The following is a 14,242-nucleotide window of genomic DNA, read 5'->3' as shown; positions in this document are numbered from 1 at the left end:
AAACAGCTATTCAATGTTGGAACTCAGAATGTGTTTCATTAGTCAAATAAACCAAGAACTTAAATTCTACCTCCTTCACAAAGACAAGGGAGGACAAAGGTAACTATTTAACCTCGGTAGAGTGGGTACAGAAATATTTTGTCTTTATATACATGAACAAAACAATTATTATCAATTCTCGGCAAATATACCAAAGTAGTTTACCTTTCAAAATACCACTATGTTTCGGTTCCTGATGAAATGAAACCTAGAGTTTGAGGAATGGTTTATAATCCCCAAAGGGAGGATTATGTATCTCAAACACTTGTACAGATATCTGTAAACTCCGAAATCCAGCTACTTGTCCAAACACATACTTCCCTCCTACATGATTCAATGAAGGTAATGGAGGGGAAAACATGCAAGATTACTCTCTCCTAATAAAATCTGCTATAGGAAAAAATACCTGCTTGCTCAGTCAGAGTGGAATAGCGAGCTGCCAAAATCACTGGCTTTGCATTATTACGAAGGTTTACATTTCATTTGAAGCCAACCACAACTTGTTAAGACAGTGCTGTGTCCAGAAGGATCAACTGCATGAGGTTCACTGTGAGAAGGTGCCAGGCTTGACCACCGACTGCTGCAGGAATCTTAACCCCCCTTCAGTACTAGACTGGAAGCATGCAAGTCTGTCACTCAAAAGCAGCAAGCTATTTCAGGGTCTCTTCTCTTTCATATATAATTTTATTTCTGGTTATAGAAACAAATGCTAAGAGGAGAAGCAACACTCCCCAACCACATACATCAAAATTAAGGTAACAGAACAGAACAGTTAAAATAAATGAAAAAAAAAATAGTAGAAATTTAAAACTTTGTTATAGCTTTAAAATATTAACGTTCTTGATACATTAGAAATCACATTCAGATCTCAAATTACTTTAAAAAAAAGTATGGCTCCATATTAAAAAAACAAAAACAAAAACATAACCACTGTATCCCATTTGATGCGAAAATGCAGGTCCTGCTCCTTGGATGCTTGTATTCGCCGTCTCAGCACCGCTGGGATGCAGCTGACCCCCTCACACGAGCCAGGGTCTGCCCATGTGGTTCAGCATCTCCCAGGAGCAGTGCTGTAACGTGGCTGGTAAAGACGAACTTCACATCCACTGCCCCAGCTGGAGCTTCCCCCTTTGGGATACGCACCTGCTTTGCAAAAAGCACTGATAATGAAAACAAGTCACAAAAAATACTTTTGATATCGGCTGTAAAAAAAAAACAACAACTGTTGGAGGTGTCTTGTACAGGCAAAACCATGAACTGAAATGCAAGCATGGCTTTAGCCCGCCCCATCACACGATTCCTTAAATTAAGTGCCAAATCTAGGAGAGGGGGTAAGGTTTGCCTCTCCATCTCCGTAGCAAAACCAGTCAACAAGTCCGTCAAACCACTGAGGTATTCCAGGTCCTTGTCTCACTGCAGCCTTCCCTGGAGGACTCGGTGGGAATGCATTCGCACAGAACAGGTGAAGACTCCAATTCTTGATTGTTTTGCCTTTTTTTTTTTTCTTCTTTAAAGCAAACATTGCAGAATCTGACCAGGACTTCCAGCTTTACCATCCGTTGCTCGTGTATCTTTTGATTCATCTTAAAACAGCTTTTGATAGTCCTTTGGGTAACAGTTCTTTGGATAGCTGCAGACTCTTGAGCACATTTCTCAGCTACGCAGAGGTTGGCAGGCTGGACACAGCCAGCCTCATCATGGTACAAACAGCACGTCCAGAAACCAAGACAACCTACTGTCTTGTAAGATTTTTGTATTTTAAAACCATTCCATATTAGTACATTTGAATACTATTTTTTTTTTTTTAACTTTTTTTTTTTTTCTCCATTAAAAAGATCTTACAAACAATACTCTGGTTCCCCTCACTTTAAGACCACCAGGGAGGGGAGGAATAGACTGAGTTTAGGCTTACAGCAAGCCATTTGCTACAGAACCAACCTGCCTACTTAGCAGCCTGTCCACATCCGAGGAGCAGCACATGGATCAGCAGAACATCAGGATCTTCTGCACCAGACTTTTAGCAGCAAGGCAGTGAAACAGAAGGAAATGTCACTTTTTCTGCTCCATTTAAATCTCATTTTTCTTTAGCTAACAGACGTTTCTCCTCAACATTGCCCTTAGCTTTAGGGAAGGCTCTCTTTTGGACTGCTTTAAATGAAACCGAGTGGGGTAGAAGCGAGAATAAGGGTCTTGATCTTGGCAAGGGTGCCAAGGTCTGGGGTACTGGGTGCATTCTTTAATCCAGTGGCAGACAAAGAATCCAATACTAGGGGAAATCTGTTTCTTGTAAGGGCGTTTGTTTTTCTGCTGAGGAGGAAAGCCGTTTCCTTTCTATGCCCTTATTTTGGTTACTCTTCCTATCACCTTAATATCCTATTCTCCCTTAAATATCTAAGCCCAACCACCAGAAAGTAAGGAGAAACCGAGGCAAAGCATTCACTCAGGTCCTTACAAATGAACTGCTACTTCTGTAAGAGCCCTAAGGGTTAGGAAACCAAGGATGATCTGTTTTAAGAATAGTTCTCAAAAGGCCCAAGTGGGTCAAAATGCAGGGAGTTAAACCAGGACTGAAATTTGACCGGTAAGGTAAAATTCACTCTCTGTGAATGTGAACATTAGAAAAACCTTACATATTTGCTTTTAAGGGTATACACACACCTCATGCACCACATAAAGAGAGAAAAGTATTGCAAAAGGAGAATAATCTCACCATGGAGGAAAAGAAACTCTTTCTCAGTGCACCAGTGCTAGCTTATCCACCTGACAGACGGACAGACAGGGAGGAATTCCTCAACCTCACAGCATCCCCACGGACCCTCCATCAATTTCCTCTGCTGCAATAAGGTCCCATTACTTACAGAGCAGAATCTGTAAAGAGCTCCCTGATACCGCATCTAGAGATAATATGAGACTAGAAAGGCTTCCAGCTTTCATTAGTGCCATTTTGGGGATTTTCTTGCCAGAAAAGCAGCACAGACTGGGGTTGCTGAAAGCACGACAAAGCCAGAAGCAGGGCTCCTGCACGAGGAAGATGCAAGTACCACATCATCTCTTCTGCTCTGTGAGAGGAATGAAAGCAACTGCTGAAGTAAAGCTGCTTCTACAGGCTGCCCACATCTGTTACAAAAATAGGAACATCATTCTTTTAGAATCAGTGTCTGGTGCGGGAATTTACTAACATATTGTATAAAAAGTCTGTGTAAAGTACCATTTAAGAGAAAGAAATAGTCATGGACCATTTATATATCTATATTTACACACTCACACACACACATTAATAAATATAAATTTTATGTTTACACAGATCTAATTTCATATTCTCTGAAAAAAATATTAAAAGGGTTTCTACCTTAGCTGCCACCCATGAATTAATTGCCAATGGTTTTTCTACCTCGAGAGTGAAGGGGTAGATGTGGCACAACAACCCTCTGCAGCTTAAAGTGACACGTAAGGAGAGGACCAGCCATACGTTCTGAAGGATTTAATTCAGTGTTTGTGAATTTAAAAGGTATCAAAAGGTTAAATATCAAGTTGATTAAAAATTTGGAATCTAACCAATAGTGCTCCAAGAAAACCTAGTATTTTTTCCAAATGTCTTGCTCAGTCCAAAGTGAAATGCTCACTGCTTTACTACTTCCCCATGAAAAACAAGCTACCAGAGAAAGCCCACCATCACAGCTAGCTATTTTCCACCATATCATATTACTATATGTGCATATACCCACGTGTGTGCCCAAACACATGCACTGTCCTGCAAATAACCCACCCGGCAGAGAGACAGTTTGCTGAGCTAACTAATCACAGCCCAGCAGCTGCTAGGCAGCCGCAGCGAGGGGATGCTCCAGCACAAAGCCACAGCTACATTTTGATCAGGTCTTGACCAAACTGCAAGAAAGCATCACTTCCCAGCCTCATCAGTTCCACAAACCCCAATGACATTGTAGTACGACTGTTTTCCACAGCACAGCTGGCTCCACGGTAAGCTACGCTTTATGGCAGTAGTGTATGCTACAGTAACAGCAGCTTTGGCATAATTTTTACCCAGAAGGAAACAAGAAGTTACACGACTGAACAATCTGTTGTGTAACTGCAACCTAACACGCAGATTCTTGCCAGATGCAGACCTTCAAGCAATTGCATTAACTTTAAAGGACTCCAGAGTTGATAGAAACAACTACAAGTACAGAGGGAAAACCGGGATAGGGAGCAGAAGCAGGAGCTTGCCCAAGAGACTGGCTGACAAGGGAAGACGGATCATTTGCTGCAGGATGGCATTTGCAACCTTAAAAGCTCAGTGTGAGGCAAGGACAAAGTCATGAAACCAAGTCGTGTTCCTTTAGAAATTCCTTCTTAATGCCCAAGTACAACTTACTAGCAGCAGGATTAGCAGACCTGTGGAATTGTGCATCAGTGTAGAAGCTCAAGGTAAGATCCACGTTGGAATAGAATTATCTTATTATGAATAGAATTATATTATTATGAACTGACCAGGTTGGTTCAGCCTTTGGAGGAGAAAGCAAGAGAGAAGGGAACCTTACTGATGTCAATTGCCTATTTGGAAGACGCTGAGAAGGCAGAGCCAGGCTCTTCTCAGAGGTGTGCAGCGATACAGAGGCAGCGATGCAGGGATGCAATGAGCATCCTTCATACATCACTGCACGAAAGCTCAGGTCAGCCACCCTCACTTGCTTACACACAGTTCCCTAGCCTTTAGTGCTTCCAGTTTTATTTTACTGCAGGCATTTCCCTACTAAAAAAAAAGGGGGAAAATGTGGAAGTAAACTCTGAATGACAGTTCTAAGTACACAAGACAGATGTCTGAGACACGTGCAAAACCAAGTTTACTCCCCTCAAAAAACCTGGAGCCAACCCATGGCATTGACTGCAGAAACACTGTGAAGGCATCAGGTGTTATTCAGCTATTTCTCCTCTCTTACAAAGCTTTAACATAGTTCCAAAAACACTCTCCTGAACAGTGGAGAGTGCCCAACACTCCTCTCCTTGGCTGTCTCCAACAGTAACATTTCTAAAATACATCATGAAAATTAAGTTAGGGTGACCTTATTCAATTCAAGCCCTATGTATCCCCACAGGTATTTTCATCCACAAGTCCTCGGGCAGAATTTAATGCAAGGTGCTGCTCCTGCTAGTGGATAAAAATGACTGTGTATGCTACAGGCGACAGCATTAATTGTAAGGGGGAAGGAGGGATATGGGAAGAAGGAGGAGTAGAAAAGAATATATGAGCTAATCAAGAACTTCATTTCTGTGTTCAGCACTGTGCTGTGTTATCACTATAAAAACTCATTTCTGGGTCCAGCACTGTGTTATCACTGTGGAAAACTTCCTGTATCACAAGAGACAAAGACAAGACAAAACAATGACTAAGGAATTCAGTCGAATAAAACCAAGAACAACTGCATTCAGCTTCTGCTAACTGAGGCAACAAAACTTGCTATAAACTGACCACAATCAAAGTAAAACTCTCTGTCATTGCCTTGGACAAAAAAAAAAAAAGGCATAGTGAACAGAGAATTCACATTTTGTGAACCCAATTTTAAGGTCTTCCCATGTCCAAGTTATGGCAGGTTAAATATTCCACATGCCTTGACCTTTGTTATACAGATAGCAGAAGATGCACTGAAACCTCCTACTCCTCTCCCCATCAAACCTCCCTCAGTCAATTAATTGAGGACACGAGATGCAACTCCTTAGACAAAAAAGTTAGAGAATTGATTTAATACGACCCCACTACTGCATATAACCATTAAGGCAGCATTTTCTCTGTAGCTGAAAGCCGAACTCTACCATCACATTAATTTTCATTCCTCTGCAGTGCTCAGAGTTGAAAGCCTGGGGAATCAGGATATATGAGGAAGAGCAGTGCCACTAAAAAGAAGCAAAACGGAAACAGAAATTTCAAACCAGAGACTCTGTTTAGGATTTTCACCTCAGCACGGCATTTGATGGTACCAATAATCAATTAGAAACAGAAGATGAAAATTTTTCAATTCAACTTTTCTTAGGAAGATTCTAATGGTTTCCCTGGGGAGACAACACTGTCTTTCTTGCAGGGAAAACCCATCCCCACAGCATCACAGTTCTGTGAACAGAGCACTGATGAGGAGGGAAATCAGGCGACAGCACACTGTGATGGAGCTGCATGCAAACACACTCGCGCAGAAAAAGTCACTTGTTTTTCAAGATAACCTTCAAATCGCGCTGGATTTAATCAGAGAAGAACCAAGTCGAGTAAAAGTGAAGCAGGAAGGACAGCCAGCTGAAGAGAGATGGCTTGGAGAAGCGAAGGGAGTAGCCCAAAACCTCCTGCTTGAATCCTAGACACTGACAGCAATTCCACCCCCATGCCCCCACCCCGTTAAGCAGGGCTTATCTAGTCTTTTGGTCACGATACTGAATGCAATCCTCAGGGCGAGGGAGGATTATTTAAATGGCAGCTGCTCCTGGAATGGCAACAAACTTCTGGGAACTTCTGTCACCTCATGCTTCCATCCACAAACTGCTAAGATTTGCTGATACAGTGCATTTCGATGTCTGCCTGTTCCAGCTAACATTTTTATTTTCAACTATGAGCTCAAAAAAGTTTTTTAAAAGTATCAGCAAATGTGTAATTGGTGTGTACATATATTACCCTGTATTTTAAAGGATTGCAAAGGCATTTTAAAAGAGGCCAAAAAGTTATCTACTCAAAATGATCTCCAGAGATCCCAAACTATTCTGTGATTCAAGAACAAGCCCAAAGATTCAAACTCATTTTTATGATTTGCCACTGTCTGAGGCTCTTCTTGTTTGGTCTGTTTTTTCTAAGCACACTGCTATCCAGACTGAGCAGTGTGTTGAAACAATTCATCTGGAAGCCTGAAATACGATGTGCCATCCCTCCTGTGCTGCAGATGAGAACAAACATTTTTCCCGCAGCTCTCAGCAGGATTTTTGTAAGAACTGGTATTTTATCTAATATCAGGCAGTGATATAAGACTACATATAGACAAGCCTACAAAAAAAAAAAAAAAAGAAAAAATAATCAAGTGGCATGACTGCTTTCTACCGTAGCAGTGGAATGCGCCAGACTGATAAAGAAAAAAATCCCGATAGGATGAACTGATGGGTTCCAGGCACCTCAAGAAGAATGGGCGAGCAGATCAGAGCTATTTGCTTATCACAAACCTGCATTTTAGCCACCAGGCACTAAGCCACAGAAGGAAGACTGAGGAAGCATTACTCTGTTCTGAAATACCGAGGAGGCAAATCTATACAGTCAACCTGAGGACAGACTTGAGAGGTATCTATAAAGTAGCAGCTGGTTTATGGAAACACCATGGTTCAGCTGATGTATTCCTCTGGTGTTGAATAGTTCAGGTCCTAATTACTTAGACTTTCCAAAAGAAGAGAAGCAGTAAAGATATCCCCCCAAACTTTGGCAGCCTCACACCCTGAACAGCATTCTGCTGGTTGCTCATCCTGTGCTGACTCACCTAACGTCCTGGAAAACCAAAGACTGCTGCAGGAAAGCTCCCTCGCCTCGGGGCGGTTTCAGAGGCGTGCCTGGATCTAAAACAGCATTCATCCAAAAGTAACGATTAATCACAGATAAGCTATGCTGCACTCTCACTCGTTTGTTCTTCCTTGAAGTCTGTTTTATTGAATTCTGGCTTTGAGAAAGCTACAGAAAGCACAGGACACATCCATGTGCTTTTTCCACTGTGCTGCACCTCGCTTTCCTAGTGGGAAACGTGACAGCTGGAAACCGGCCTGCTTCAATTACTTTGTGGTCTGTAACAATCCTCCTTCACAGAAATGATTTCAAGGTACTAAAATCCAATCTAATAACGTGTCACTAAAGGCACACGCCTAAATTATGAAGGCCTCGCTGTAGATGAATGAACTGTCCTGAATGCTTTGTGTGTCTGTAACCATAGACTGTAACCGCGAATCACAAGACCAAGAAATTCTTTCCTTCTTTCGGAAATATTTCTCACAAAACAATTGGCTTGAGAATAAAACACACTTAGGTTTTACTCCAGTGCTAGGACTTAACTATTGAGTAGGATTTGGCAAACAGAAAGGAAACCTCGAAGTGATGCCAGCTGTTACCTTGTGGATTTTCTCCCCCTCCCCAAATTTTAGAAGACATTAACGTGTTGTGCTTTACCCCTTAATCCCTAAGGACAAACTGGAAGTATAATTTACTGCATATTGGGGAAATCTTGCCATATGTTTATGCAGTGGGCTCGTCTCTGCTCTGTGACATCATTGTCCAATCCTGCAAGACAGTAACCTGACAACGTATCAGCACAGGTAGAGGGATAACCTACCGAAGACACATCCCAGCCCTGTTATGTCACTTTTGCCATTAACAAAGCTGGAACATTTTCTAAGATCTCTGCTGTGTTGCCAAAGACAAGCCAGCCAAAGGAATCACACGCAGGTGTAAACCCACAGGGGTTAGCTGCAGCTATGCAGAAGTTGATTTCTTTGCCAGTCCCAAAGTGTTACACGCACTCAACTCCTCCTCGTGGTGAAAGTGACCCGAGTCTGCTTTACCCATGAGATGTACTTGTACATGAAGAGCCTGGAACACACTTTAAGTAAAAGCCTCCTTCCACTGGCCAACCCAAACAGTCCTCAGGGTAGGAGAGACAGGAGAGGGAGCAGAGAAATGAAAGGAAACCTCTGAATTCCTTTTGGAAAACCTGTTTAAGACCTCCAATGACTTTTGCCACATGGAAAATAAAAGGTCTTTTTGCCTTGGTCTCCACACACTCACAGAATTGGTATTAAATACCATATGAACTCTGCTGCCTCTCATGATAGCCCTTAACCTCCCTCTCAGAGGAATAACACAGGAGCCTTGCTGTTAGCCTCTTCCAGCCACGGGAGAGGGTCAGGGACAGATTTCTAACCCACCTCTGGCCTCCTGGACATCATCCATCTCGTTGAGGACCACACTACCAACAGAGGGTGAAAGCAGACCGCGTTAATGCAGTTAACCAACCGACATTTTCTCAGGTTTACTGAGACAGTGGGAATGCCTCTGATCTGCAGTGCTATTTGGAACAAACCCTGGTGCTCCAGCACAGTAAGTGATTACAGAAAAAGTAAAAATACACACGCAACCTTTTGGAGACACCCTTCCCCACGCAATCCTCAGACATCGAGATACTTCGGCTGTTGTCCAGAACAAGTGATGAATCATTGTAAGAAATCACTGAAGGTACAAAACCCTTTAATATCTTTACAGGAACCAAATTAACACAGTTCCTCTGTCATCTTATTCTCCCTCAGAGGGAATGCAGAGAAATTGCATCTGGAAATCCAGGTGGTTGAGCCCTTTAACTCTTCCTCCTGAATCCCCACATAAATAAACATTCATTCATACTCAGAATTTTTCTGTTTTAGGAAAAAAAAAAGATCATTTGCCTTTTTCTTTAAGCTTGGTACCATGTTTCTTTAATGCTGTTATTGTGAGATACTGCACCCATCTTTCAGTATTTGATTGCCTTAGCTGGCCTTTTAAAAATGGTCCTATGTTTCAAAGCTCTGAGAAGCGCAGTATTAAGGCATAGAAAATGAGGAGTTTTCTTTCCAGGGAGCAGACTGTATTTGTGTTACATTCCTCTAGATGCTGAACTGCAAATACCATCCCCTTGGAGCCAAAAGGGGAAAAGACAGTTTAAAAAAATCCCAGCAGTCATACAATCAGTTGTCTGTATTTTTTTGAATCTTTAAAAAAAAAAAAGAAGAAAAAAGGAAAAATATCCCATATGTAAAGACAGAACAGAGTTCCAGGTATGGGTTCTTGGGAGGGGTTTTCCATTCTTTTCTTTTTGGCACCTTGTGATTCTAACAACTGTTGGCCTCCCATTTATAAAAATCTGACTTTAAAAAGAGCTCTTTATTTGCTATGTTTAGAGCTGTTACAGTTGTGGTTTGTTTTCTTTGAAAGCTGCTTTAGGGGCTGCTGCCATCCCATGCCCACCCCGCACCACTCCAGCTCCTCCCACCGGTTCTTCATTCACTGGTTGCCTGTCCTTGTGGCACTGTGGATGTGATGACTCCAGTTTGGGCTGGGACTGCTCCACTGGACTCTTCTATCCGGGGTCTTTTGACTTCGGGTTCACTGCTGTCTTGACTTCGGGAAGCTGCTGCTGTTTCTTCGGTCCCTGTCTCACATACCCGGCTGACTACAACAGGAGTGGATGAGCTGGCCTGGGCTGCAAGAAGCTGCAATGGATTTGTAAGAGCTGGCAGGAAGGACAAAAGAAAGAAAAGAGAATTAATGTGACAAGTAACACATGTGTTTGCCGTTCCAGGAAACAAGGAAACACCACAATCAAATGCAACACCTGGGCACAGACTCAACTGTAGTGTTCAAATCCATTTTGTAAAGCCCACAGCAATCTTAGCTCTGTCCAAATTTACCAAACTGGGAAACTGTTCTCTTTCAAAGGAGAACTTCATCCTTTCTATCCACTGTCAAACAAGGCATTGCCAGCTAAGCATTCTTCTCCAGATGAGGAGAACCAATCCTCTGCTAAAACTACAGCACGCCTCTTGGAGAGGTAGCCCTAACACCACCTAAAATTAGCTTTTTGCAAGCTGCATCTCTGTGCTGCACCTTTGTTTTGGAGGGCCCTCTTCAGCCCCTCTGAGACTGCCAAAAAAGAAAAACACAACCTGGGGCAAAGCTTGCACAGTAGGAACAGCCAGCCTGTTGGGACACTGGATTACAATGCAAATATTGACAGTATTGACATCTCACTTGTAAAAGGGGCAGAAAGGTTTAACAGCTTACCCCAGACAATCAAACGGGTTTCCATCAGAACTGGAATTCAAATTTAAGAATTTCTGGCTCCCAGTCTTGTATTTTAGTACTGACAAAAATCTCTCACCCTCCCATTAATAGACGTTGTGAGAAAATAAAGAAGGTTTAAGTAGCAACCCTGAGTAAAAATGTCTACAATTCCTTGTTCCAGACAAAGAATGTGCTTACACACTGGCTTTGGCACACACCACCGCTTGAAAAACAAAACACATGCAGTTTTTGGACTCTGCATCAATAGGAGAAGCAGCCAAAGGGGACTCAGGAGACAGTACATCCTCTGCCCTCCAGACTGATTTGCAGAGGATGGAATGACAAAACATTAATGTGTGCTCGCTGCTAACTGCATCAAAAAAGAAGTCCTAAGATAAACAAACAATGGAAACAGAACAAAGGCCCTCAAAGCCCAGCAACTTCTACCAAGGCATGGGAAGGAGGCTATGCAGTATCAAGGGGATGAAGGAAAGAAACAGAGTAAGGATGAGGGCAGACATCAATTACTATTTAGTTACTGATAAAGAACCTAAACCTTGCAGCTGAATAGAAGTTAACTTCATACAGAAGAGTCAATAGACTCAGGCTCCATTTTGTCAACTAGAAAATTCACTACTTATCACACCCACAAAAAAAAAAGAAAAAAGAAAACCACCCAACTTGGATGCACCTGGAATACTTTCAATGTTAAGAGAGTGCTACCAAAAAAATGGTAAGATCAGAGTATCTTCATGGAAAAAAAAAACAAAAACAAAAAACATTACATTACACAAACACTACTGTAGGGTAACAGCAACTGCACCTATTTGATTTATTAAATATCTTTGATGCATAAAAAAACTTATCACTGACAATTTTTCATCGCTCCAGTAAGATTCTTGCAATTCAAATTGCAAGCCAGGTGATAATGCAAATACAAATATCAGAAAATTCGGTAGAAATGCTCCTACTTTGCTTTAAGAATACCATCAAAACCTCAATGTCCTTCATTTCAAACTCCCTGTAAGCACCAGCCTGGGACAGTAGAGGTACTTAGCATCTCTTGAGGAGGGCAGTAAGAAGCTGGGATATTACCACCCTAAGTCATCATCCTTAACTGCACAAACCTGAGGTGCTGAGCAAGCATAAGAAGAGGCTGCCAAGACATAGCTAGTATGAGATTTTAAAAATCAGGGTTGACAAATGACTACAACACATCCTGTATATAAACAATCCTACATTCATTCACCTGATGAAATAGATCTTATTTCTCTCAGGCTCTAAGACCTTAAGATGGGAAAGTATGTTATTTTCTTAATACTCTAAGGAGTCATATTTCACAAGATCTAAAGAGCACCACTGAAATTTTATTATTTAGCATGCTGAAAGCAAATGCTGTTTGTCAGAGGAAAACAAATGATAAAGCAGACTCAACGCAAGAATCAAGAACGCTTTCAACAAGTAACTCCCAAAGGTATAAGCAGTAATACATGCAGAGCCAAGGACAAGGAGAGAGACCAGACTTTTCAGCAACAATGGCAGATAGCAGAACTTTCCCATCAAGGAGAACTGAGCAAACCAGTGGGCAGAAGGGTATCTACCACTGATGTTTACAGCCACAGAAGTTGCACAATTTATAACCTGTGGAATTGAACACGCAGAATAACTTGCATAGCTAAGAAGATAAAGACACAACTTTACAACTGAACTGGAAAGCTCAGAGAGCAATCAAAACAGAGCCTACCGTAAGCACTGCCCGTGATGCTGTTGGTGGGGACAGCATGTTTCCCGTTCTGGGTGACTGCCCGCACGGGGAGTTGGTGCTGCCCGATGGCCACTGGAGCTGCCTGCTGAAGGATCGTGACCGTCTGTCCCGGAACACCCTGTGCCATTTGACTGGCAACTGTCTGAATAACACGGCTGGCTGTGGGTATTGCGGCAAATGCAATCGTTGGCTTTTCATCCATGCCTGCTTGGAGAGAAGAACAGACAACCACCATTACCACCCTGCTGGTTTAGGAGCAGGCTTTCTTCTCATTAACGTTTTAGTACTAATACCTACCCTAGGCTTACAGATGTGTGAGTACCTCAGCACCACAAAGTCACTTGTCTTTGATGTGTTTTACAAGGTTTACAGAGTGGGAGTGGAAAGCATTGCTTCTCAGGCTAAGGCAGCTTAGTCACAAAAGTAACATATTTGGGCTCCAAGGAGCTCAGAGGACTCCTAGAGCCCTGTGAAAACTGCCCAGAACACTTCAGGCAGGATCAGGTTCTAAACACACATTTTCTGTGGGCTGATTCATACAGCATAGTCAGCTCTGAGAAGGTAACAATTCACTCACCCTGCTCATTAGAGGAAGAACACTGCAACCAGGGACATAAGAATAGAGAATATTAGTCCCTCTGAAATGCTTATTCTGAAGCACATCAAAAGTCTAGGGATGTATTTTTGAAAACACTAAATTCTGTATATATACTCTATGCATATTAAGAACATTTTTTATTAGAGCATAAGCCACCCAGCTGAAAATAAAGACCATAAATTTGACCCTTTGTCCTAAATGGACACCGACTCCCTTATTTGTACATTACAGCTGTGATATGGACAGCAGCCACTACAAAAGTAAGCTATGAGATATTCACAATTGCAAGCCAATTGGCCTGACTCTGACACCACACAGCAGCAGAAGCCATTTAAGATCCCAAACAATGCCCCAGGCATTGTCTGCAACAGCTTGCTGTCAGGCCTGTGCGTAGGTTGATTTACAAGGTCTCCGCACAGTCACAAGCTTTCGCCAGCTATGGAGTATGGGAAGAAACCAGAAGGGAATAAATAATAAAGGACAGACTAACTAAAAAATAATGAATAAATAAATAGGGCTGAAATCCTGCAGAGAAATAACTTAGAGCATTTGGCTGCCTATCTCACTTCCCAGGACAAGTAAAAAGGTTCAATTCAGCAGGTATGGAACGGCTGCAGGACAGCCTCCTGCTGGACATGCGTGAGCAGAGAGCCACTCTCATTTTCCAGGGGCTCTGTGGTCTCAAAGCAGACAAGGTAGGCAGGAAGCACAAATTCATTAACCCTGTAGGGAGGGAAGACTTCTCCCATGCTAACATCAGAAGACAACGGGAGTGGAGTTGGATGGAACATGAGCATTGAACCGAGACTTGCAGGCAGGATGATTGAAAGCAAGAGGGAAAGAAGCAAGGAAAGCTCAGAGTAGGAAGGAAAAACAGGGAACTAAAAGTGGAAATAAAATGGACAAGTAGGGAAAGAACAAATGACAGACAGCAAGAACTGGTGAGTGAGAGAAAGGAGCAGGTGACAGGCAGCTGCAACTGTTAGTGCTTCAACAATGTGAATGGGATCCAGACAGGAATTTC

The 14,242-nt window shown here is 42.3% G+C and overlaps 1 protein-coding gene across 3 annotated transcripts in view; it reads right to left on the bottom strand.

Moving 5' to 3' along the window:
• Positions 1-704: 704 nt before the first annotated feature.
• FOXK1 (forkhead box K1) overlaps positions 705-14,242 on the bottom strand; it is a 55,443-nt gene continuing 41,905 nt past the window's right edge. For 2 of the 3 annotated variants that reach the window (XM_072024016.1, XM_013100156.5), the window contains exons 8-9: positions 12,600-12,827; positions 705-10,304 (exon numbers count right to left, since the gene is read on the bottom strand). In XM_072024016.1, the coding sequence (XP_071880117.1) occupies positions 10,072-10,304; positions 12,600-12,827 (461 nt within the window). In that variant the 3' untranslated portion in view covers positions 705-10,071. The remainder of the gene's footprint in view (positions 10,305-12,599; positions 12,828-14,242) is intronic. The other variant, XM_027469493.3, reaches the window with a different exon arrangement.

This window comes from Anas platyrhynchos, chromosome 15, assembly GCF_047663525.1.
Source record: "Anas platyrhynchos isolate ZD024472 breed Pekin duck chromosome 15, IASCAAS_PekinDuck_T2T, whole genome shotgun sequence".
NCBI lineage: Eukaryota > Metazoa > Chordata > Aves > Anseriformes > Anatidae > Anas > Anas platyrhynchos.
Note: the sequence above shows the minus strand (reverse complement) of the source record. Positions and strands in the feature narration are given on the sequence as shown.